The sequence below is a fragment of the Remersonia thermophila genome, chromosome 1, assembly GCF_042764415.1.
Source record: "Remersonia thermophila strain ATCC 22073 chromosome 1, whole genome shotgun sequence".
Lineage (NCBI taxonomy): Eukaryota > Fungi > Ascomycota > Sordariomycetes > Sordariales > Chaetomiaceae > Remersonia > Remersonia thermophila.
In genome coordinates this window covers 4,105,337-4,129,409 of record NC_092217.1, presented here as the reverse complement: position 1 = coordinate 4,129,409, position 24,073 = coordinate 4,105,337, and the positions used below count along the sequence as shown (strand labels likewise).

Here is a 24,073-nt window from a genome sequence, read left to right as displayed (position 1 = left end):
CAGGAGGGCTGGCCAGGAGGGGAGGTCTGGCGCAAGACCAGAACGGCCACGAAGAGAAAAGCGAAGACATCTATTTCCAATTTTCCGAACGGGGTATTTGATCCGCCCAACGCCGTGCCCGATAGTATCCCACATCCCAGCTCAGCAAACCAGGGAAATCTACAGTGTAGACCTTACATCCATCTTGTACAAAGCCCATAGTGTCATAGGCAACAACAACGACATCAAACCCCCCAGACCTCATCCATTCCCGTTTTACGCCTTCCCCGCCATCCTCACCCTCCTCGCCTCCTCTTCTCTCACCATATCGCTCCTCGCCAAGAACTCCTGCCTCGTCGCAAACGAGTGCTTGCTCTTACCCGCCAGCTCCAGCTCATCCCGAATCCCCTCGCGATCCACGAAGCCCGCCCAGTCCATGCGGCTCTTCTCCACCGTATTGAGCTTGCGCGCCTCGGCCTCGGCCGCGGCCTTCTCTCGCGCGCGCAGGCGCTCGGCAACGCAGAGGTTGAGGTCTGTGCGCCGTTGCGAAAACGGCGCCGCTCCGCCGGCGGCATCGCGGGGCGGGATGGGCTCGAAGACGGACCGGAAGGCTTTGCGCGGAAGGCGCTTAAGGGGCTGGTCGGAGTCGGAGTCGGCAGTGACGGGGGTCGTGTCGGCGTCGGGGTTTTCGGCGAGGTAGAGCTTCGCCTCGGCGGAGTCGCGAGGGACTAGCTTTTCCTCGGTGTGAACTTTGCCGGCGAAGTGGTAGGTTCTCTTTATGCGTATGAGGTTGGATTCCTCGGCGGCGGGGGCCTTCTGGTCGGGCTGGCTGGGCTGTTGCTGCGGTTGAGCGGAGGGTTTGGGGGTAGCTCCGGGGGGTTCGGCGCCGGGTTTTCGGACAACGGGCGTGCTGATCATGTCTGCCCAGAGCGCATCGACGTCGATGGTGACGGGCCCTGAAGCGGCCTGCATTCGCTTCTCTTCTTTCTCTGCGGCGCGCATACGACGCGTCTTGATCAACGGCCCTTGCTCCGCATCGTCCTCCTCCGCCCCTCCATCGTGTTTCTTGTCAGACTTCTTCTGTCGTTTCTTCCCCCGCTCTATGATCGCCTCGTCGCCCGAGTTCTCAAACCCCGCATCTTCCGCCTCTGCCTCGCCAGCCGCCCGTTTCCTGCTCACGGGAGTGGCGCTCTCTCCATCCTCGCCGTCGGCCTCATCTTCGGAAACGGACGACTCCTCGGCGACCGCATCGTCGGGGGCGAAGTCGGAATCTTCCTCGGACACATAATCCTCATCTATCACCGGCTCGGACTGCATCTTGGAGCTTGGGTGCGCGCTCTGGCATGTACGGAAAGGAGGGCGCGTTGGCGTGATGGAGGGAGGGAGCGATGTGAGTTAAAGGTCCGAGAGCAAGGCAAATAAATGTGGGGCCTTCTCTTCATGTCAATTCCCGTCCCCCGAAGCGGCGGACGCGCGACCCAGACTCCAAGACGGCGTGCCAAGACCCGAACTGGATCTATAATAGTACTTCCTGACCTATGGATTGTACTTTGTAGCTCCCAGAGCTCCAACCACACCCCGACTTTTTCTTCCACTTCCACCTTTATCCTCCAGCTCCGATCCAAACCCGCCAACATGAGCGACAGCGACAGTGACGAGTACCATGTGGCGCCGCCTCCCATTGACGATGACGCGTTGAGAGCCTTTGTGCCTACATCATTCGGCAAGCAAGAGAAGGCCCCCAACGTCGCCGCGCAGATCGAGCAGGCCAGGCGACAGGTCGCACAGCCCGCGAAGTCCGAAAAGCCCGCCCCAAGGAAACAAAAGGAACCAGCATCCGACAGCGATGATGACTCGGACATGTCCGATTCCGAGTCCGACTCCGACGACGAAGATGTCGCCGAGCGGTTCCCCGTAACGCACGAGATGGTGCTCAAGACGCACGAGAAGGCTGTCACCACCATCGCCCTCGACCCTACCGGATCGCGCCTTATCAGCGGCTCGCTGGACGGAAACATTAGCTTCCATGACTTTGCCGCCATGACCCCTACCACGCTGCGCGCCTTCAAGACAATCAACCCCTGGGAAACTAAGAAATCGGCATCCGTTGATTCGCATTCCGTCCAACACCTCGAGTTCAGCCCCCACTCGGGCAGCGTCTTCCTCTGCGTCACGGCGCACCCGCAGCCCAAGATCATGTCGAGGGACGGCGATATCGTGGCCGAGTTCGTCAAAGGCGACATGTACCTGCGCGACATGCACAACACCAAGGGCCACGTCGGCGAGGTGGTTACAGGCACTTGGCACCCGACGGACCCCAACCTCTGCGTGACAGCCGGCTCCGACAGCACGCTCCGGATATGGGACATCAACAACAAGCGGAGCCAGAAGGAGGTGATCGTCTTCAAGTCCAAGGCACCTGGCACGGCTGGGCGCACCAGGATGACGGCCGTCGCCTGGGCCCTCGGCCAGGGAAGCAGTCCCGTCCTGATGACGGCCGCCCTAGACGGCTCTTTGGTCATGTACGGCGGAAACGGCCCCTTCACCCGGCCGGCGGCCGAGATCAAGGACGCGCACCGCCCCGACACGTGGACCGGCGGCATCGCCATCAGCGGAGACGGGCGCATGGTGGTGACGCGGGGCGGCGACGGTCTCATCAAGCTCTGGGACACGCGCAAGTTCAAACAACCCCTCGTCCAGGTCTCGCACGAATCCACGTCCGACCGGTACCCGATGAGCAACATTGTCTACTCGCCCGACTCGCGGCACATCCTCACGGGCTCGGCGACGGGCGACCTGCATATCCTGCACCCGGCCAACCTCCGGCCGGAGCACGTCACGCCCATTAGCCCAGGCGTCCCCCTCATCACGGTCGGGTGGCACTCCAAGCTCAACCAGATCGTCCTGGGGTCGGCCAACGCCGAGACGCGCGTGCTCTTCCACCCGAAGCTCTCCACCCGCGGCGCCCTGGACGTCATGTCCCGCGCCCCCAAGAAGCGGCACGTCGACGATGACCCGTCGTTTACCATGGACCAGAGCCAGCTGGGCATTTCTGCCGATGCCATCGTCACCCCGGGAGCGCTGGCAGGAGCGGCGGGCCGCAAGCGCCGGACCGAGGGCGGCGGCTCGCGTGACCCCTACCGGCCCCAGGTCAAGCAGATCACGCCATTCATGCGCAGCCAGCCCGATGAGAAGCATGTTGAGCAGAACATCCCTCTGAGCAAGATGCTGCACGAGGACCCGCGCGAGGCGCTGCTCAAGTACGCCGAGGTGGCGAAGAAGGATCCGGTGTTTACGAGCGCGTGGGCAAAGACGCAGCCTGTCACGCAGTATGCGGAGCTGAGCGATGAGGAGGAGGGACCGGACAAGAAGAAAGCTAGGAAGTGATGATGGGGAACCCGAGGAGGCAAAGAAAGGGGAACGGCGCGGCGTTTATGGGTCGGTTGGTCATTCGTTCGTGTTGTACATATGCGGATTTGGACAGGAGTTGGAAGGGTTCAGAATGATAGATACCACATGATGGCGGGTATTGGCGACAAGAGGATGCATTTCACTCAAAAGAGAATTTCTCAATCATGAAGATGGCCATGTGGGATGGAAAACTCAAGAGCTCCATACGCAGTAGTAGTACATGAATCTAATTTAGACACAAACCGCACTCATTGATTTGTAACTACTCTGTACTGTGTACATACAGGGTAGAGACGTGGAGACATTGGTGGCCGATACGTACTATACCCCAAGCGGATGGCGGATTTTCCGGAAGCGGAAACCAGCAAACAACCTACAGCCGGCCATGGCGCAGGCCGCGGGCGCGCCAGCCGAGAGGCAGGCGATGCAAGCCGAAGGACTTGAGAACCTGAGGCAAACCCTCGCAGGTTGCGCGGGCGCGCCGTTGGTGTGGTGGGTCTTGGGTCCTGCACGGGGCTTCTGCGATGTCATTGGCCCAAGGGGCGCATTGCCTCCCCCCGTGTTTTGCCGGATTCCTGCTTTGCTGCGGCGCTGGTGCGTGATGACATAAGCCGTTCTCACAATTTCGCAGGGAGCCTTGACTTTTCATCACAGAGTCAAAGCACGGGCCAAGTTTTCCTTGCTCCCCCCATCGTCGCGCGCGACAAGCCATTTGCCATTCGATCTTGTCGGTCGGCTACTCTGCCTCAACCTCTCCATCCATCCAAAGGGTGACGGCGCGCATCAAAAAAATCGCCAATCTGCCCGCGACGCATCAAGGCCATCGCACCGCGGTCCTCCCAAGCCGCCAACGCGACAAACCCTGCCCCTTGTGCCCGCCCACCACACAGCCACAACTGCCATAGCTGGTTTTTTTTGCATTTTCGTGCCTTTTCGCCTCGTCCCCCGTCATCCTTCCTGAGACCGAGAAACCGCGTATTTTCCATCCGGGTCCCCACACCAGCACGTCGTCCCTTCACCCCTCCTGGGCGCGATACACACCGATATCCACCCCCGACCGCATCCTCCGTCGGTTTGCGCTCCGGCCTCTCCGGTGACGCGCCCATCCACGACGCGCCGATCCTGCATCGCGACCGTGTCCTCCCTCCCGGACTCCCACATCGCCACCCCCCATTCTTTTGCAGCTGCGCGCGCGACAAGGACCCCGTCTTCGAGGGCCGGCCCACACTCCCTTCATTTCATCGACTGAGCCACGCGCCGTCGTCCCAACGCCCATCCCTTTTCCTTCCTGGCCACCATTTTGACCTCTTGGGTCACGGATACCCCGCGACAGCGATTGCTTGCCAGCCAGACATGCACGGACGCTCGACCTTGCGATTGATCCTCTGACTTGTTCCACGCCCGGTTGGCATATACCCGTCATCGCAACCGCCAATATGGCCAGTGCTCAGGCTCCGCCCGCGGTCCAGCACCCGGGCTCTGCCATCCCTGCGGGCATGACCCAGCAGCAGGCCCAGGAGCTCTTTATGGTTCGTTCCCGCTTTTTGCTCGAGGGAGAGCTGCGTCTCGCATCACATGGTTCGCTAACCCGCCCCCCAGAGGTTCCAACAGATGAAGAAGCAGGGCGTCCCTCAAAATGATCCCGAGTTTCTCAAGACCCAGTCCATCCTTGCCGCCCTCCAACGCCAGAATGAGCTGCGGAAGCAGCAGCTGCAGATGCAACAACAACAACAACAGCAGCAGCAGCAGCAGCAGCAGCAGCAACAACAACAACACCAACAACAGCAGCAACAGCAGCAACAACAACAACAGCAGCAGCAAGCGATGCAGAATGCCGCGAATGGTATTCCTAATGGCACGCAAGCCCCCCGCCCGCCTTCTGCGCAAACTACCTTGCCGCCTTCCACATCCAGCCTCGGGGCACCAGCCCTCCCAGCTACCTCGAATGCCGCCGCTGCCGCCGCTGCCGCCGCGGCTGGCGCGCCGGCGCCGCACCCTGCCAGCCAATTCACCCAGGCCCAGCTGAACCTACTGTGGACACAGATCAAGGCGTTCAAGATGCTCGGCAAGAACGCCGGAGTCCCGATCCAGATGCAGAAGGCCATGTTTGAGCACCGCGCCCGCCGCCGCGCCTCCCAGACGAAGCAGGACGTGGCGCCGCCCGCCACCCCCGCTCCGGATGTAACGGCTCAGGATGCTCAAAAGCCGACCACCGAGCCGTCAGCCGAAGCCCCGGCGACGGAGACGCCAACGGCCCCGCCGGCCAAGATGTTCAAGACGGTCAAGTCGCCCTACGACGGCGGCCTCGTGCGCAAGACCATCTCTTACATGGACCATGCGCGCCGCAAGAACCGCCTGATCATCCCCGGCATCTTCCCGGCAGGCATCGACTTCGAGCAGCTGCGGGCGGACCGTGAGAAAATCGTCTTCAACCGCATGAGCGCCAGGTACGCCGAGCTCAAGTCGCTCCCCGGGAACCTCGCCCACTGGGATGCGTCTCAGGATGCGCTCGTCGCCGACGACACGGCCAAGAGGAAAGCCATCATCGAGATGAAGAAGCTCGCCCTGTACTCGAAGCAGCGCGCCCTCCGCGACAGGATCGGCAAGCAAATGCTCCATTACGACAACTTGGCCATGACGACGAACCGCGCCATGTACCGCCGCATGAAGAAGCAGAACGTGCGCGAGGCCCGCATCACCGAGAAGCTCGAGAAGCAGCAGCGCGATGCCCGCGAGAGCCGCGAGCGCAAGCGCCACGACGACTTCCTGCAGGCCATCTACAACCACCGGAACCAGGTGCTCAATGTTGGCCAGGCCCAGCGCAACAAGACGCAGAAGCTCAGCCGCCTCATGTACAGCCACCACTTCAACATCGAGAAGGAGGAGCAGAAGAGGATCGAGCGCACCGCCAAGCAGCGTCTGCAGGCGCTCAAGGCCAACGACGAAGAGGCCTACCTCAAGCTGCTCGACCAGGCCAAGGATACGCGCATTACCCACCTCCTGCGCCAGACCGACGGCTTCCTCAAGCAGCTCGCCTCCTCCGTCCGCGAGCAGCAGCGCCAGGCCGCCCAGACATGGGGCGAGAACGCCGACGTGCCCTCGGAGAGCGAAATCGACGACGACGACGAAGAGAGCAGCCGCAAGATCGACTACTACGCCGTCGCCCACCGCATCAAGGAGGAGGTCACGGAGCAAGCCAGCATCCTTGTTGGCGGCACCCTCAAAGAGTACCAGCTCAAGGGTCTGCAGTGGATGCTGTCGCTTTACAACAACAACCTCAACGGCATCCTGGCCGACGAAATGGGTCTCGGCAAGACCATCCAGACCATCAGTCTCATCACCTACCTCATCGAGAAGAAGCAGCAAAACGGCCCGTACCTGGTCATCGTGCCCCTCAGCACCCTTACCAACTGGAACCTCGAGTTCGAGAAGTGGGCGCCCTCGGTTGCCAAGGTCGTGTACAAGGGACCGCCGCAAGCCCGCAAGCTGCAGCAGGAAAAGATCCGCCAGGGCCGGTTCCAGGTCCTGCTCACGACGTACGAGTACATCATCAAGGACCGCCCGCTGCTCAGCAAGATCAAGTGGTTCCACATGATCATCGACGAGGGTCACCGCATGAAGAACGCCAACTCGAAGCTCAGCGCCACCATTCAGCAATACTACAGCACGCGGTTCCGCCTTATCCTGACGGGTACCCCGCTGCAGAACAACCTCGCCGAGCTGTGGGCCATGCTCAACTTCGTGCTGCCCAACATCTTCAAGTCTGCTAAGACCTTCGACGAGTGGTTCAACACGCCCTTCGCCAACACGGGTGGCCAAGACAAGATGGAGCTCACAGAAGAAGAGCAGATTCTCATCATTCGCCGTCTGCATAAGGTGCTGCGGCCGTTCCTGCTGCGCCGTCTCAAGAAGGATGTCGAGAAGGATCTTCCCGACAAGACGGAGAAGGTTATCAAGTGCAAGTTCTCGGCCCTGCAGTCCCGTCTGTACAAGCAGATGGTCACGCACCAGAAGATTGCCGTCATGGACGCCAACGGCAACAAGACGGGCGCCCGCGGTCTCAGCAACATGATCATGCAGCTCCGCAAGCTTTGCAACCACCCCTTCGTGTTCGACGAGGTCGAGAACCAGATGAACCCCGCGAACGTCAGCAACGACCTCCTCTGGCGCACGGCGGGCAAGTTCGAGCTGCTCGACAGGATCCTGCCCAAGTACAAGGCGACAGGTCACCGCGTCCTTATGTTCTTCCAGATGACCGCCATCATGGACATCATGGAGGACTATCTGAGGTACCGCGGCATCCAGTACCTCCGTCTCGATGGTACGACCAAATCGGAGGAGCGTTCGGACCTTTTGAAGCAGTTCAACGCGCCCAACTCGCCCTACTTCATGTTCCTGCTCTCGACCCGCGCCGGTGGTCTTGGTCTGAACCTGCAAACCGCCGACACGGTCATCATCTACGACTCCGACTGGAACCCCCACCAGGACTTGCAGGCCCAGGACCGTGCCCACCGTATCGGCCAGAAGAACGAAGTGCGCATCCTCCGACTTATCAGCTCGGCGTCGGTCGAAGAAAAGATCCTGGAGCGCGCTCGCTTCAAGCTCGACATGGACGGCAAGGTTATCCAGGCCGGTCGCTTCGACAACAAGTCGTCCGAAACGGACCGTGATGCCATGCTCCGCACGCTGCTGGAAACGGCCGAGATGGCCGACTCGGGCGAGCAAGAGGAGATGGACGATGAGGAGCTCAACGAGATCCTCGCCCGCAACGAGGATGAGCTCTCCGTCTTCCAAAAGCTCGACGAGGAACGTTCGCGCGACCCCGTCTACGGCACGGGCCCAGGATGCGAGGGCAAGTCTCGTCTCATGACGGAGGACGAGCTGCCGGAGATCTACCTCACCGACGGCAACCCGGTCGAGCAGCAGCAGGAGGTCGTCTTGGGCCGTGGCGCTCGTGAACGTACCAAGGTCAAGTACGACGACGGGCTCACCGAGGAGCAGTGGCTCATGGCCGTCGACGACGACGAGGACACTCCCGAGGCGGCAGCCCAGCGGAAAGCGGAGCGCAAGGCCAGGCGCGAGGCCAATAAGCTCAAGCGCATGGCCATGGCCCAAGCAGCGGCGGCATCGCTCGACAACTCGCCCGACGTTAGTCGCGAGGGCACCGAGGATGTCGAGACGCCCGTCAAGAAGCGCGGCCGCAAGCCGGGAAGCAAGAACCAAGAGAAGCGCAAGGCCGAGGATGGCGACGACGAGCCCCCGACCAAGAAGCGCCGCGGGCCGCAGGGACGCCCGAAGGCGGTCAAGGAAGCGGGCGTCACCACCGGTCTCGCTCCCGCCGTGCGCGAGCAGCTGCAGAAGAGCCTGCGCCGCATCTTCGACGGGCTGATGAACCTCGAAGTGGACGACGACGAGCCGGAGGATAAGGACAAGAAGGACGGAGAGGATTCCGAGGATGACGGCCCGATGAAGCGCCTCATCATTGGGCCCTTCGTCAAGCTGCCGCCCAAGCGCGAGTGGGGTGACTATTACCTCATCATCAAGGAGCCGATCTGCATGAACGACATCCAGAAGAAGATCAGGAGGGAGGAGTACAACAGCCTCGGCGACATGCGCAAGGATCTTGACCTGATGGTGTCCAACTGCCGGACGTTCAACGAGGAGACCAGCTTGATTTGCCAGGATGTGAACCTGATTGAGGTGAGTGTTTTTGTTTGCGGACCCTGTTCTCTTTTCTGATCCCGCCCCCCCCCCCCCCCCCCCCCAACTGTCGGGCATGGCATTAACGACTTCCCAACCCAGGCCTACTTCAAGGAGCAGTTTGAAAAGGAACTTGGCGAGAACGCCGAGCTGCGCGCCCTCGAGGACCCTTCGGCCGCCGCAACGGGTTCGGCGTCGGCGGCCGCGCAAGACGGGTCGGCTGCGGACGGCACGCCCGCGCCCGCGTCGGCGCAGCCCACGCCATCCGCACCGACGACGTCGCACCCCACCAGGATCAAGCTCGTCTCGTCCAGCAGCGCGGCCGCCAGCGCTGCCGGCGGTGCGTCGGCGCAGGCGTCGAACGGCGATGCCAAGGTGAACGGCGCGCAGGCTGATGGGGAGTAGGATGCCCCGGGACCTGCTAGCAAGAAGAGGCGGCGTATAGGTTGAGCTGTAGACGGGGGGAGGAAGGAAGACGGCAGGGGTGTGAAGGTCGGATGAGCGTGTGGGGCCATTGTCTTGTGTTTTTTTTTTTTTTTTTCTGGTGGGATTCTGCACGTGTGTTTTTTTCCCTCTTTTTTTCATCTTCTCATACCTGTCATATGAGACTAGGGGGGGTGGGGGTAAACACAGGAAACCGCAGGATGGGTTGTTGAGCTTTTCAACTGTTTTTGTAGCGCTCTCATGCTTTTTTTGTAATGGAGGGAGGCGGGGTGGATGGGGGCTCTAGGGTACAGTAGGTAACTTAGGTACTGGCTTCGTCGGAGGAAGACGAACTTGAATGAATGGATGGGTGGATGAATGATAAAGTGCTTGGGTGTTGCCTTTGATTGGCAAGTCTCTTTCGTGAAGACGTAGTCCATGGATGTATATACAATATATATACCTGTTTCGTTTCGTGCCCTGTATCTTGCATTGCGTGTCCTACGCCGAGCATGCCCAGGAGCACTGAGCTATTGCCGGATGCGAGGCTCCTCACCAGCGTGAATCGATTGTCCTTGGAACAAGGCTCCATGGAGTCTTGTCCATGCTCTCCGGTGTCCCTATCGTACTCAGCATCGTTTTCTGCACCCTATGTTTCTGGTCTGTACAGCAACCATCGCGGATGGTAGAGATGAATGAGCCGCCCTCGCAAACGCCACCCACCCAACCCGTCGGAGACCTGTCTGGGTATATATCATGCCATGTCCGTTCTACCTGCCCGAAAGAAGACAACACACCAAGAAGAAAACAAAGTCAACCCAACGCCGTCCAAAGTACACCCGCCATGCCTTTCCTATCCCAGTCATTCAAACATGATACATAGCCCATGGTCCCTCACACTGCTCTCTGGTACATCCTCCCCGGCATCGCCTCTCAGTCTTTAACCAGAGCATTACTCAACCCCAAAATCGTCATGCCCAGGAACGCAAAAAACACGCTCAAGTTCCTGCTGTGGTTCAGGCTCAGGCTCTCCGCAAACAGCTGCAGCGCCACGCTCACCATGATGCCAGCCGTGAGTGCAAACAAGACGGCGTACGCCGTGTTATCCACCATCTCCTTCCCTCCCAACCATCTCCCCGGCCCGTCGCCGCCGGCCAGCTTCAACCACGCCACGGCAACCGCCGCCCCCAGAGGCTGGCTGAGGCCGCCCAGCAGCGAGGACCAAAACACGGCGCGGACGCGGCTGCCTAGCGCCATGTACAGAGGCAACGCCATGGAGAAGCCTTCGGCGATGTTGTGCACGAAGAGGGCCATGAAGACGTTGAAGCCGAGGGTGGGGTTGGCGTGGTTGGTGGCGTAGGTGACGAAGCCCTCGGGGAACTTGTGCAACGCGATGGCGATGACGGTTTGCAGGCCGATGGAGAGGAAGCCGTTGGTCGGGACATGGTGGTGGTGTTGCGGTTGGGGTTGTTGCTGGGCGTCAAGGTCCGGAAAGGTGGAGCATACGTCGTTGTGCGGGTCGTGGGTGTGTGGGAGGTGATGGTGAGTGTGGGCGTGATCGTGCCCGTTGGCGTGCCCGTTCCCCTGTCCATGGTCGTCGTGGGTGTGCGAGTGCGTGCGAACGATGCGGTACCGGGGTGTGAGCAGCGGGTTCTCGCACGTCTCACCGCAGCCATCGGTCAGTAACGGGAGGGTGGCGGAGCGGGCAAGGACGGCGCGCGCGCCGAGGTGCTTGAAGCACTCATGGCCACAGGGGTCGGTGTAGCCGTAGCACGGCCCATCTTCGTCGCAGTTGGGTTTCGTGTCTTTGAAGAAGGATAGCAGGCGGCTTTTGATGCTCATGGATCGCTTCGTCTGCGTAGATGCGCGGTTGGTACCTTGAAAGCGAGCGACGGTCTCGGCAGCCGGGGTCGAGCCGCTGCCGTCCACGAGGCCGGTATGGGTGTGGCCGTTGGCGGGAACCCCCGAAGCGATCAGGGGTGTTCTCTCGGTGACGGGGTGGATCACTTCAATCATGCCGGGGGTGTTGGCATCGATGGGCTTCTGCGTCAAGGAAGGAGAGCGGTGATGGCGGTGATGCAAATGGTGATCACCACATTCTTCGTCGATGCTGTCGTGGGTGTGTTCGCAGTCGACAACATGCGAGGGCATGTATCGATGGAGGACGCGAGAGACGGCCTGGATGCCAAAGAAGCCGGCAACGAAGCAGGCCATGGCGATGAAGCCGGCTTTATGTTCGTCCCAGCCGTCGCGGGCAAGGTATCGCATAGCCTCGGGCAACATGCTGTAGAGAGCGGAGAAGATCTTGGAAGGGAGTCAGTATGTTGTTGAGCCAGAGAATGAACAAGACTCACCATGACGCCGAAGCTCAGGCTGAGCGACGAGGCTAGGAAGGCATTGCTCTCCTGGATGCGGAAGTGGCGTTTGCCGGGGAGGAGGCGGATGGGGATGTCGACGCAGACGACGGTGGCGCCGAGGATGCAGGCCAGGCCGCTGAAGGCGCAGAGGATCCAGCCCCGGGTGTCGTTGTCCATGGCTGCGAAGAGGGCGATGAGGGTCATGGGGTGAGATGGCTATGCTGAGAGCTCTGACAGGACCAGACAAGATCAGCGGTGTTGAGAGCGTGCCTGGAACCGGGTGGCGAACCGTGGGTGCAGAACCTGCAGGGCCGCCGGGTGCTTATTTACCCTAGGGATTGATGCGTAGGTTTGCAGTTTGATCAATCCCCCTCGGGAAGGTTCAGCATCGGCGAAGGAGATAAAAAAAGCGACTAGAGCCCAGGGCCGGGCCCGACGTGTGCTGGAGAGGGGGGCCTCGCGAAGGAGGGGGAGGCAAAGGAAATAAGAAGAGACGAAGAAATGGTGAGGACGGGATGTGGGGGTCGGGATGACAAAAGCGGAAGTCTGCCTGCTGCGATTGGGAACCTTGATGGCCAGGGCAAGGGGGGGGGGGGGGGGGCCGGGCGGGACCGTCTTGCAGACAAAAAAAAACAAGATTTTGTTTCATACCTCATCCCACCAGCTCAGCTCTAACTAGTGGACTGGGCCTAGGCTCAAAACGGGGCCAACCGTGGGTTTGGGACGCTAACGTTATCTGACTCGGTCCTCAACCGCGTCACCACCCAGGCAGGCCAAAGACGGGAGACCTGAACTTGGCCACCAAGGTACCTACCTACCTTACCGTGTAGGGCATTGATGGGCAGTTCTTCAGCAAAGCAGGAGATCAGATGGCAGGCATTGCACGGCGACGGGACAGGGCAACCTGGAATGCCCGATGGAGACGGCCAGCGATCACTGACAGCGTCGTCGTCCCGTCATTCGATCCGGTGTAACCCCCCGCCTTCTGTCACGAGGGGTCGGCGGGTCCCTGCTGGGACGCCCAGCACCTTGGATAGTGGCTACCTACTGCGTACTATAGGTCGCTGACAGGGCTGACCGCCTGGCACCTTGATGACCTGCCATCTCGAACCGAGTCCCTTCCAGGTTCACGCGGGATCGCCCACACCACCTCTCCCGAGCTACAAGCACATAGGCCCGTTACCTGCCTACCTTGCATACTGTGTACTTCGCACGCAGCATGCCATTTTCGGTCCTGTTGCTCCAACATGTCGCATGACCTTGGAAATCAAGCAGGCCCTGCCCGCGGCGGCGGCTCTTGGCCGAGGTGGACGAAGCCACCTTTGTCGATCGGTTCCATGATGCGCACCTACCGTACGATACTATACATGGACAGCAGGACACTTGGGTAGCCGATCCGAAGGAATGCGAAGCTCGGGTGCCCGATGGCTGCCGGGGGTTGGGGGCGGGGGCCGGGGCTCCACCTGGCCCCGACCAGGTGAGACACCCGGCACCTCGCATCTCCAAAAATTTAGCGGGTCCGTGGATGCCGAGACACATCCATTCTCACGGCAGCGAGTAAGGTGACTTACCCCTTCCGGCCGACGAAACCTTGTCCAAGCCCTTCCTGCTCCTCTCACCACCTCACGAATTCACATTCACCCGTCCCCATCTCTGCGACGCCTACCCGCCATGTCCAAGGCCACTTTCGCCATCATCGCCGCTGCGAGCGCCGGCGCCGGCGCTGCCGCAACCGCCGCCGTCTTCTCCTTGCGCTCCGACAAGAAGGACCTCGCCTCGACCACCCTCATCGCTCCTCCTCCTCCTCCTCCATCATCTTCTTCTCTTTCAAGCACATCCGCCCCAGCCACCGTCCCCGTCCCCGCGTCACAAGTCTTCACTCCGCCTCCGCCCGCCCCGGCCCCCGTCCGTCCCACCGGCTCCGTAGCCCCCGTCGACCCGGCCGGCCTCTTCCAGTACGGCTTCCCCGGCCCCGTTTCCGACCTCGCCGCGCGACCCTCTCTCATTTCCTCCTACGACCGTCGCACCCGCAACCCCCACTGGGTCGTCGAGCACATCACCCCGGCCTCCCTGTCCATCCGCGGCGGCGACCGCAAGAACTCCACCTTCCTCGAGGACCCCTCGGTCCCCGAGAAGTTCCGCGCCCGCCTGGCCGACTACTTCCGCTCCGGCTACGACCGCGGCCACCAGGTCCCCGCCGCCGACTGCAAGTGGAGCCAGCAGGCCATGGACGACACCTTCTACCTGACCAACATGTGCCCGCAGGTCGGCGACGGGTTCAACCGCGACTACTGGGCGCACTTTGAGGACTTTTGCCGCCGCCTGACGCAAAAGTACCCCAGCGTGAGGGTGGTGACGGGCCCGCTGTACCTGCCCAAGCGGGACCCGGCGGACGGCAAGTGGAAGGTCACGTACGAGGTGATTGGGAACCCGCCCAACGTGGCCGTGCCGACGCACTTTTACAAGGTGATTTACGCCGAGGAGGAGGCGCCCGGCAAGCAGGAGAACGGCAAGGTCGCCCTGGGCGCGTTCGTGCTGCCCAACGCCGTGATCCCCAACGACAAGCCGCTCTCCGACTTTGAGGTGCCCCTGGAGGCGGTCGAGCGCGCCAGCGGGCTCGAGTTTGCCAGCAAGCTGCCCGTCCAAAGGCGGAAGCGCCTGTGCGCCGAGACGAGCTGCTCGATTATTGTCAAGGAGTACGCCGAGAGGCAGAAGGCGTTTGCTAAGAAGAACTAGGGGGGGAGAGAGAGGGGCTGTCTGTCCCTCTTAGACTTGGCCGAGGCGGGGGCGGGGGGAGAGCGCGGAGAGTGGGTCCCCCCGCCACAAGGATCGTCGTATATGTTTGGCCATCCGAAACGATTTCGCTCCGTAGAGCTTGTAGAGTACCATCATTACATAGAATACATGGCAAAGAGCGGCAGGTGCGGCTCTGTTTGGTATAAAGAGAATCCAACAAAGGGAAACCAAACCGAACTCAAGGAGCGGTCTATTGTAACATGTACACTAGTATATTACACGGAGAAGGTTGGGCACATCACGACATCATCATACGCCCTTGGCTCCTCTCTCTCTTCATGGCTTGGCCTCTGCCTTCTTCAACTCGCCCCGCAGCACCGCCGTGGGCACATCCACCAAGGCAAACTGCCCCTTCAGCTCCGGGAACGCCGCCGTCGCGTCCAGCTGCACCGCCTCGTCGTCCATCTCGGCCAGGTTCTTCAGCCCCGCCCGCATCCACGCCACCACGGCCGCCAGCTTCCTCGCGTCCACGTCCTCCCTCGCCTTGAACAGGTTCCTCCACACCGCCTCGGCCAGCACCGCGTCCCCCTTGACGACGCCCTCGTCGTACGCCAGGATCACGCCGCGCCACTGCACGAAGAGGTCCTTGAGGTAGCGCTGGCGCAGCGCCCGCGAGCTCAGCGCGTGCGCCACCTCCATCTTGGCCTCGGCCTGGTAGAAGAAGTGGTTGACCAGCCCGGCCTGCCAGGCCTGCTGGAGCTCGGGCTCGAAGCAGCGGTAGCGGGCCGCGAGGAGGTACATGTGCAGCATGGTGACGTGGGCCCAGGTGCTGAAGGTGGGGAGGAGGCCGAGCTCTGATTAGGCAGGCGAGGGAGTCAGCGGGGTGCGCGCGGGCTTCCCGGGGGAGAGGGGTAGGGGTAGGGGTAGAGAGTGGAAGAGGCTCTTACCCTGATGCCAAACGCTGCCCGCGCTCGTGCCGATCTCCTCGCCCTCGGCGGTCATCTCCAGGGTGTCATCCTTGCGGCGCTTCTCGTCGATGGTGTAGTCGGCCTGGGAAGCGCAATGCTTGTACACGCGCTCGGTCGCGCTGTAGACGTAGTAGCTGCTCTGGTTGGCCCGTAGGCTCTTGCTAACGTGGCCGAACAGCTTGTCTTTTAGGCCGAGGCGGGACGAGCTTGTGGAGAAGGTTCGCTCGGGGGCGGCGGCGTTGAGATAGGAGAGGGGTGACGTCGGACCACGGTGTGCCGGCGACGACGAGAGCGGCGAGTGAGCTGAGGGGGAGGAGAGGAATGAGGAGGATATTGACCTGGCGCGGCCTCGTGATGGGGATGAAAGCAGCGGGCTGGCCCCGAGGGAGCCAGGGCGGAGAGGCGCCGTTAGCCTCTTGGGCATGCCGCCCAGACTCGCGCTGCAACCACGACACGCCATTGGGGATTTCTGCAGGAGGGGTGGAGGAGGAAGACGTTGAGGCCCCGCGCCGTCACCTCGAAGCCGTCGGGAGCGTGAAGTTCGTCACCAAAAATCTTATCGGAATCCAAGATAAGGGTTAGGGTATTGGGTCATTCGGACACCGGAACGCCTCCCAAGGACGATCCGTCTATATCGAAAAGACAAATACAGGGAATTATACAGTAGAGGCGGAGGGCACATTTCAGGCTCGTGTCATAGTTAGACCCTTGCCTTACTCCAAGGCAGAGAACACCAGCGACGCGTTTGTGCCGCCGAAGCCAAAGCTGTTGGACACGGCCACCCGAACCTTCTTTTCCTGCGCTTCGCGCGGCACAAAGTTGAAGCTTGCCCCGACATCCGGCTTGTAGAGGTTCAGCGTTGGTGGTATGGCGTTCTGCTTGTTGTCAGCAGAGCAGAGATCTCTTTTCTCTCTCTCTCTCTCTCTCTCTCTCCCAACTCACCTCGGAAACGGCCAGCACGGCAAACATGGCTTCGATGGCCCCAGCCGCACCCAGCAGGTGTCCGACGGCCCCTTTCGTGCTGCTCACCGTGACGCGGCTCTCCTGATCCACCCCGTCCTCGCCCAGCATCAGCGCCCGGATGGCCGCCGCCTCGGCCTTGTCGCCGACGGCGGTGCCCGTGGCGTGGGCGTTGATGTAGTCAACGTCACGCGGGCGGAGACGAGCCTGGCGCAGGGCCTTGCGCATCGCAGAAAGAGCGCCCGAACCGTCTTCGCGGGGCGCGGTCGGGTGGTGCGCGTCGCCGCTACATCCATAGCCGCGCAGCTCGGCGAGGATGCGGGCTCCGCGGCGGCGGGCGTGCTCGAGCTCCTCGAGCACCAGGACGGCGGCCCCCTCGGCAATGACGAAGCCGTCGCGGTCGGCATCAAAGGGGCGGCAGCTGGCGGCCGGGTCGTGGTGGAAGGCGGTCGACAGAGAGCGCGAGCGGCCGAAGCCGGCAAAGGCCAGCGGGTGGATGCACGACTCTGAGCCGCCGGCCACCATGACGTCGGCGTCGCCAAAGGCGATGAAGCGCGCCGCGTCGCCGACGGAGTGCGCCCCTGTTGTGCAGGCCGTGGTGGCTGCGTGGTTGGGCCCCCGCAGGCCGTGGCGCATGGCGATGTGCCCGGCGGCGAGGTTTATAAGGATCTTGGGCACGAACAGCGGAGAGACCTTCTTGTAACCCTAGGCTCACGAAAACCAACGTGCCGCGCGCGCACGCATACAAGTCTCAGCATATCGACGTCCTTTGGACTTGGCTATGTCCCCTTGCAAGCGGGGAGGAGGGAAGCCTACCCCTTGGTCGAAAGCCAGGCTGGTCGCATAGATGTCGTGAAGATTTCCAATGCCGCTGCCGAGGCACACCCCGGTCATTTCCTGGTCCTCGGGAAGTGAAGGCTTCCAGCCGGCGTCGCGCAGGGCCATGTCGGCGGCGGCGACGGCGTACTGGGTGAAGGTGGACATGCGCCGTTGGTCGGCAGGGTCGAGCCAGTCAGCGGCGTTCCAAAGGCCCTTGTCGACAGATCGTTGCGAGGGCTGTCCACGAGCGGCAGGTGTAGCAGCAGCCGGCACGATCCCAGCCACCGTGCTGGTCAAGGAGCGCCATTGAGCTTGCTCGGCCGGGTCATTGCCACGGTCGGCAACGCTTACTATCCCGGACTCGCCGGCCAGAAGCCGCTGCCATGTCCGGCGCACACCTACTCCCAACGGCGTGACTGCGCCGAGGCCAGTCACGACGACGCGGCGCATGTCATCGGGTGGCGTGGTGCAGCTTTGAGAAGGGTCTGGTGTTGAGGGTTCCCTGCGGAATGCTTGTGATGAAGTTCGGGTTGCGGAATGTTACCCCGGGACCTGCTGTGCCTAACCAAATCGAGGCTAGCGCATCGGGCATCCCCTGCGCCAATGCCACTCTGCCACTGTCAACCCTGAAGCCGGAGATGGTTTCAGGGTTGTCTGGGACAAAGGTCCAGGGGCCACTTGGCCGGAATCCGGTCTGAATAAGACACAACCCATACAAGATCAACGCGGCAAACAATGCTCCACGAACATTCTCATCGCCCCGTATGAGTGCGCAGGCCGCTCTTCGCTGTTCACACATTTGTTCTGGGTTTATTGAAGGAAGCTTACCAGAATATCGTGACCTTCCTTCGCCCGTTCCCTAAGAGACAAACCGCTGGTCTTCGACGACTAGCAGCACCCATCACATCCGAGGACATCCAAACCTCATGACCCAAGGGGCGACGTGGCATAGATCTGTTTTCAACCTACTTACACAGATTCTTCTCACGTCCATCGGCATTTGCGTCTGATTTGGTCCGTTACAACACATCACCCCGACGTAGCTAATCATTCTCCACGCCTTGGTCTGCTCCCCCCCCCCCCATGTTTGATGACGGGCCTGGGTGTAATTCTCCATCCGGAAAGCCATCATCACCATGCCCCAGCCGCCGGGCTCCTCATCCGAGGATGTACCCCTGCAACCTCTGGCCTCGAGGACGAGGGTTGACGACGACTCGCACCCTGAGCCAGCCTCTGGGTCGACCTCTGGACCTTCTGGACGCCGGGGCTCGCGACCCGGCACGTCATCCTCCCTCCACGATGCTCAATCTCCCCTTGCAGGGCTCAAGGACCGTCTGTCTCGATTCAAGACAACCCTGGAAGATGCCGCCTTTGACCCGGAGAACTCCGAGGATGAGCTCCTGATCGACCCCAACCTGCCGGCTGACTATTCCCAACGTCATCAAGCGCTTCCCCGCCATTCCGTCTCCAGCGTCGACCACGACCATGACGCTGATGGAAAGTCCTCGCTCGATTCGGACCAGGCCCCTCTGGTCCTGCCCGAGGGGAACGGTGTCGAGGGCGACGAGGGGATGGAGGACTCGCCGTATCCGGAGGTTCGCGCCGCCGTCCGTCCCTACGACGACCCTTCGTTGCCCTGCAACACGCTGCGCGCCTGGACCATCGGCCTGTCGCTCATCTTCCTCGGCGCGAGCATGAACACGCTCTTCTCGTTGCGCTCGCCCAACATCAGCCTGGGCGCCCTGATCGCCCAGATCATCGCTTGGCCCATCGGCCGCGGCTGGGCCCGCTTCGTCCCGGACAAGGAGATCGCCTTTCCAATGCCGTGGCTCGGCAAGGGCGGCCCGATCAGGACCGTTCGGATCAGGCTCAACCCGGGCCCCTTCAACATCAAGGAGCACGCCATCATTGTCGTCATGGCGGGCGTCTCCTTCTCGGTCGCGTACGCCACCGACATCATCTTGGCCCAAAAGGTGTTTTACAAGCAGGACTTTGGTGTCCTGTGGCAAATGATGCTCGTTGTGTCGACGCAGAGCTTGGGGTACGGCATCGCCGGCATGATGAGGAAGTTCCTGGGTGAGTCAGCGACCCCTCTCGTGCCTCGTCGCGGAGCGGCATGGCATGCTGACTGCGATAGTGTATCCTGCCTCCATGATCTGGCCTGGCAACCTCGTCGCCGTCACCCTCATGAACGCCATGTATGAGCGAGGCGACGACCGCGACCCCACGGTTCTCGGCGGCACCATGCCCCGATATACGTGGTTTGCCCTCATCACCGCCGGCTCCTTCGTCTACTACTTCATCCCGGGCTTCCTGGCCCAGTTCCTCAGCTCGTTCGCTTTCATGACCTGGCTGTTCCCCGAGAGCCCCATCGTGAACCAGCTGTTTGGCTACTCCACGGGCCTGTCGCTTCTGCCCATCACCTTTGACTGGACGCAAATCTCCGGTTTTGTCGGGTCGCCTCTCATCCCCCCTTGGTAAGCAAGCCTTCAAAGGCCGCTGGGGCGGTTCGCCATCGTGGCTAACGTGTGCATAGGCACGCCATCGCCAACACCATGATTGGCGTGGTGTTGTTTTTTGTCCTGCTCACCTCCGTCCTCCATTACTGTGGAGTGTGGTACGGCTGGTATCTGCCCATGAGCGACTCCAATACGTACGACAACACGGGCAACCCGTACAATGTCTCGCGTATCCTTTCCCCCGACTTTACCCTGGACGTTGAGGCGTACAACAACTACTCCCCGCTGTTTCTCAGGTGCGCGGCTGCTTGGCCCCCTCGTTTGCCTCCACTCGCCCAATGCGTCGCACGAACACTTACACGATCCGCAGCACAACGTTTGCCATCGCCTACGGTCTGTCCTTTGCTGCCATCGCGTCCCTGGTCGTCTACACGTACCTCCACCACGGAAAGACCATCTGGCGGCAGTACAAGAGTAGCACGAACGAGAAGCCCGACATCCACATGAAACTGATGCGGCGGTACAAGGAGGCGCCCACCTGGTGGTACATGTCCTTGTTTTCTGTGGTGCGTTTTGTCAGACTTCTGCCGTGATTTGTGGCCCGCGTGTGACTTACCGTCGCGTAGATGCTCGCCATCGGCTTCGTGACGGTCCTCGCGTGGCCCACCAACATGACGTGGTGGGCATTCCTGTTGGCCGTCTTCATCTCGTTCGTCTTCGCGCTGCCCATCGGCATCATCCAGGCCGTCACAAACAACCAGATCGGCTTGAATGTGCTCACCGAGTTTGTGTACGGCTACATCCAGCCGGGCCGGCCCCTGGGGTTGATGATGTAAGCCTCCGTGCTCCTCCCTCTCCGGACATCTACGCCCCGTTCCGCTGACCCTGCCCTCCAACAGCTTCAAGACGTTTGGTTACATCACCATGTCGCAGGCCCTGACCTTTGTCTCGGACCTCAAGTTTGGCCATTACATGAAGATCCCGCCGCGGACCATGTTCATGGCCCAGGTTGTCGCCACGACCGTGTCTTGCTTCATCCAGGTTCTCGTTCTCAACTTCGCGCTCCGCACCATTCCCTCCGTCTGTGAGCCCACGCAGCCGGAACACTTCACCTGCCCCGGCGGTCGGGTCTTCTTCTCTGGTACGCCCTTGCCCTTGTCCTCGTCTGTGTTTCCTCTGCCCGTTTCGGTCTCGTGCCAGCCCGCCGCCGCCGGGTACTTGTGCTCCAGAGGCACGATGGCGAGCTTGCGCCCGTGACTCCTTGCTTCGTGCCCAAACTGACAAGCCGCGACTGTCGCAGCCTCGGTCATCTGGGGCCTGATCGGCCCCGCGCGCATCTTCTCGCCCAACCAAATCTACGGGGCGCTCTTTTTCTTCTTTCCTCTCGGCGCCATCGTCCCCGTCGTCATCTACGTCCTCGCCAAGCGTCGCCCCAAGTCCTTCCTGCGCTACCTCATGGCCCCCGTCATCTTTGGCGGCGCGGGAGCGATCCCGCCCGCCACCCCGCTCAACTACCTCAGCTGGGGCATCGTGGGCTGGGTGTTCCAGTACTTTATCAAGAAGCGCCATTTTGGATGGTGGAGCAGGCTCAATTTCTTGACGAGCTCGGGGCTGGATCTCGGGCTGGCGCTGGCCACGCTGTTTATCTTCTTTGCGTTTACGATCCGCAACATTGAGCCGCCGAGCTGGTGGGGGAATGACGTTATCAAGAAGACGATGGATTATCGGGGCGACGCGGTGCAGGTGGTGTTGCCGCCGGGCGAGACGTTTGGGCCGTCGAGCTGGGGGTGAGGGGTTGGTTGCAGCGTTGGGTTGTGCCCATCGCCCAGACACACATGGCGAGCTGCTTTCTAGGAATCGGAGGCAGAGATTGACACGCCCGTCCAAGCTCACTACGCAACTACCAATGTTCCCCGCCTCGTAGCCAGCGCTTGCCAGTGCCGTTTCCTGCCTTGCGTGGCACCTGCTGACGTCGGCCGTTGCCGCCGGGACAAATCCAGAGGTCCGCTCAGCTGTGTGCAAGATACCAAACACAGCATACCTGAAAGGACTTGGGGCGAGGTCATCGCGGATTGAATCTGTGTGAATGAATCCTCCTTTCGATTCCCTTTATCAGTAGGCCGCTCCTGAAACCTAGACTCTATCGCCCTGTCCCTATGTCGGTCATGGCACCTTCCCATCCAACATCATCTCCGGGTGCGGTAGCCGGCGTTGCCTGGACCCTGGAAGGGGTGAGAAGGAAGAACCCGGGAAACTTCCAGCCCCGCAGCCCCACGCCCACTTCACCATGCCACGCACGACCTGACCTGGTACCTGTCGTCCTACTCGAGTCCAACAGGAGGACAATAGCCAGGCTCCACCTCCAGCCGCCACCACCGCCAGGACCACAGCCAATTGCCAGGTACCTACCTAGGTAGCTACCTTAGGTACGGTAGCTCAGGTAGCCCCGGAACAACATCTGGCGGAACGTTCCTCCCGAACGCATGCCCAGAAGCACACGCTACAACTGGCCACGACGTCAGTAGGGCCACACACACTGTGTACCTATGCAAGTGCACCTCCTCTCCTTAAAGTACCTGATACTCTGGACCGGGAGGTCTCATGCGGGCCAAGACAGAGACGTTCGAACCGCTATTCTCTCCGGCCAATCGTTACAGATGGCACCACGCCTGCGAGAAGACCTGCATGAACATGTACGGTACATGCGCCCAATAACGTTAACCTCCTAGTACATACCGTTGATCGCTCCATATCCAGCTGTCTTGGATGCACAAGAAGCAACAGAGCGGTGAGGGACGGCCATCAACAAGGAGCCCGCGGGTAGATCTACTAGTAGATGCGTCTCGCTCTACTGTGTATCCAACACTGTCATCCGGGCCCTAGGCGGGCAGCCAGAGATGCCGATCGATCTGAAAAGAGCGTTGTGTTGCAACACGTGGTTTTGTAGAACCGCAATGTCTTCAACAGACGTACTGTGCACACAGTGGATGGTGTTCCTTCAAACACCCTGATGTTTCACCCAGTCCACGCCGTTGTGGCAGGGCTCCAAGGCATGCATGATGTGCCCTACCTATAGTACTACACACTCCTCCTCCTCCAATCGAGACGGCATGTGTACAGTATATATACCTACCGTGCAAGTTCCTCCCCTAGGTACCTGCTATATGCGTGTGTCTGTGGGCATGTCTATCGAGAGCCCATGACTCGACGTAAAAGAAATAGCTAGATCCACTCAAGCCACGCAGGTTGCGGTCCCATCCGCAGAACTTCCCATCAAGCCCCTTTCACCTCGAATCCCCCCTTTCTCCATGTTGTTCGGAGAAAAAAAGACAAAAAGAAACACCGACATGTCTCGCCCTTGCCTGCGATTGTCGGAGAATTCACGAACGGGCTGAGCCTGCATGGTAGCGCCTTGCCGCCGCCGCCACAGCCCGCAGCCACGGAGTGAAAGAAATCAAGAACAAAAAAAAAAAAAAACAAAGACAGAAAAAGAAAAAAAAGAAAAAGCTGAAAGAAAAAGAAAAAAGAGAGATTCCCTTACGATGTAGACCGCCAGAATCAAAACAGCGGTGGGACGGGGTGATGATAAAGTACTGTGTACACAGTATGGACGCTGATGATGATGAGGTTGCTTTACCAATCTTTTGGATTCGAGACTGACCACACTAGTGTAGCGTACCTGAACGCCCGAAGCTCGTCATGTGCCGTCCGTCATGAACCCATCATCAGCTGATTTGCAGCGGCCCCAAACTCCCGGGAACACCAGTTCTCTTTGTTGTTCGGGGGGAAGGGGGGGGGGAGCGTGGCAAGGTCGTTCGTGGCGTCCTGGCTTCGGTTCTTCGTTTGCTTTCCCAGCGTCAAGGGCCTAAGCCTATCGGATTCCCACCAGAAGATTCCCCTTTGGGCAAGAGGCCCAGGGTTCAGGTTGGTCCCTGAGGTCTAAGTGGGGGCACCCCGGTACCTTACCCCACCCCGGCTCCTCGGTCCCAGCGGTCTGGCTCTGCAGACGTGCAGGAAAAAAGAAAGGTCTGGAACGAACAACGAGAAAGAAGTCATGAACGAAGGAAGGTATCAACACTCGGCAGCTCCCGTGACCCAGGATGGATCAACCGCATACTGTGTAGTTATCCATCGAATGGGGGGCCCGCGGCATTCACCGCAACTCCAGAACTGTCTAGTTACCTGCTGTACTGCGTATGGTGCAGGCAGCGTCCTCCAACCCAGAGCTTTTGTTCCGTGCCCGACCACCCTCGCGGAGGGC

The 24,073-nt window shown here is 60.8% G+C and overlaps 8 protein-coding genes across 8 annotated transcripts; 4 read left to right on the top strand and 4 right to left on the bottom strand.

Annotated features, from left to right (window-relative positions):
• Positions 1 to 255: 255 nt before the first annotated feature.
• Positions 256 to 1,296, bottom strand: VTJ83DRAFT_1149 (uncharacterized protein; the record flags this gene model as incomplete). Its single annotated transcript, XM_071007276.1, has 1 exon — positions 256 to 1,296. The coding sequence occupies one exon, from the start codon at positions 1,294 to 1,296 to the stop codon at positions 256 to 258; it is 1,041 nt and encodes a 346-aa protein (XP_070870502.1).
• A 318-nt stretch (positions 1,297 to 1,614) lies between these two features.
• On the top strand, positions 1,615 to 3,366 carry VTJ83DRAFT_1148 (uncharacterized protein; the record flags this gene model as incomplete). The annotated part of the gene is made up of 1 exon (XM_071007275.1): positions 1,615 to 3,366. One exon carries the CDS (start codon positions 1,615 to 1,617, stop codon positions 3,364 to 3,366), a length of 1,752 nt encoding a protein of 583 aa, XP_070870501.1.
• A 1,460-nt stretch (positions 3,367 to 4,826) lies between these two features.
• Positions 4,827 to 9,495, top strand: VTJ83DRAFT_1147 (uncharacterized protein; the record flags this gene model as incomplete). The annotated part of the gene is made up of 3 exons (XM_071007274.1): positions 4,827 to 4,919; positions 4,990 to 9,090; positions 9,193 to 9,495. The coding sequence occupies 3 exons, from the start codon at positions 4,827 to 4,829 to the stop codon at positions 9,493 to 9,495; spliced, it is 4,497 nt and encodes a 1,498-aa protein (XP_070870500.1).
• A 951-nt stretch (positions 9,496 to 10,446) lies between these two features.
• On the bottom strand, positions 10,447 to 12,047 carry VTJ83DRAFT_1146 (uncharacterized protein; the record flags this gene model as incomplete). The annotated part of the gene is made up of 2 exons (XM_071007273.1): positions 10,447 to 11,817; positions 11,868 to 12,047. The coding sequence occupies 2 exons, from the start codon at positions 12,045 to 12,047 to the stop codon at positions 10,447 to 10,449; spliced, it is 1,551 nt and encodes a 516-aa protein (XP_070870499.1).
• A 1,494-nt stretch (positions 12,048 to 13,541) lies between these two features.
• Positions 13,542 to 14,606, top strand: VTJ83DRAFT_1145 (uncharacterized protein; the record flags this gene model as incomplete). Its single annotated transcript, XM_071007272.1, has 1 exon — positions 13,542 to 14,606. One exon carries the CDS (start codon positions 13,542 to 13,544, stop codon positions 14,604 to 14,606), a length of 1,065 nt encoding a protein of 354 aa, XP_070870498.1.
• Positions 14,607 to 14,942: 336 nt separating this feature from the next.
• Positions 14,943 to 15,998, bottom strand: VTJ83DRAFT_1144 (uncharacterized protein; the record flags this gene model as incomplete). The annotated part of the gene is made up of 2 exons (XM_071007271.1): positions 14,943 to 15,460; positions 15,554 to 15,998. 2 exons carry the CDS (start codon positions 15,996 to 15,998, stop codon positions 14,943 to 14,945), a joined length of 963 nt encoding a protein of 320 aa, XP_070870497.1.
• A 289-nt stretch (positions 15,999 to 16,287) lies between these two features.
• On the bottom strand, positions 16,288 to 17,803 carry VTJ83DRAFT_1143 (uncharacterized protein; the record flags this gene model as incomplete). Its single annotated transcript, XM_071007270.1, has 3 exons — positions 16,288 to 16,449; positions 16,517 to 17,239; positions 17,351 to 17,803. 3 exons carry the CDS (start codon positions 17,801 to 17,803, stop codon positions 16,288 to 16,290), a joined length of 1,338 nt encoding a protein of 445 aa, XP_070870496.1.
• Positions 17,804 to 18,489: 686 nt separating this feature from the next.
• Positions 18,490 to 21,603, top strand: VTJ83DRAFT_1142 (uncharacterized protein; the record flags this gene model as incomplete). The annotated part of the gene is made up of 7 exons (XM_071007269.1): positions 18,490 to 19,429; positions 19,491 to 19,830; positions 19,890 to 20,108; positions 20,183 to 20,378; positions 20,439 to 20,644; positions 20,712 to 20,953; positions 21,113 to 21,603. The coding sequence occupies 7 exons, from the start codon at positions 18,490 to 18,492 to the stop codon at positions 21,601 to 21,603; spliced, it is 2,634 nt and encodes an 877-aa protein (XP_070870495.1).
• Between the last annotated feature and the right edge of the window lie 2,470 nt (positions 21,604 to 24,073).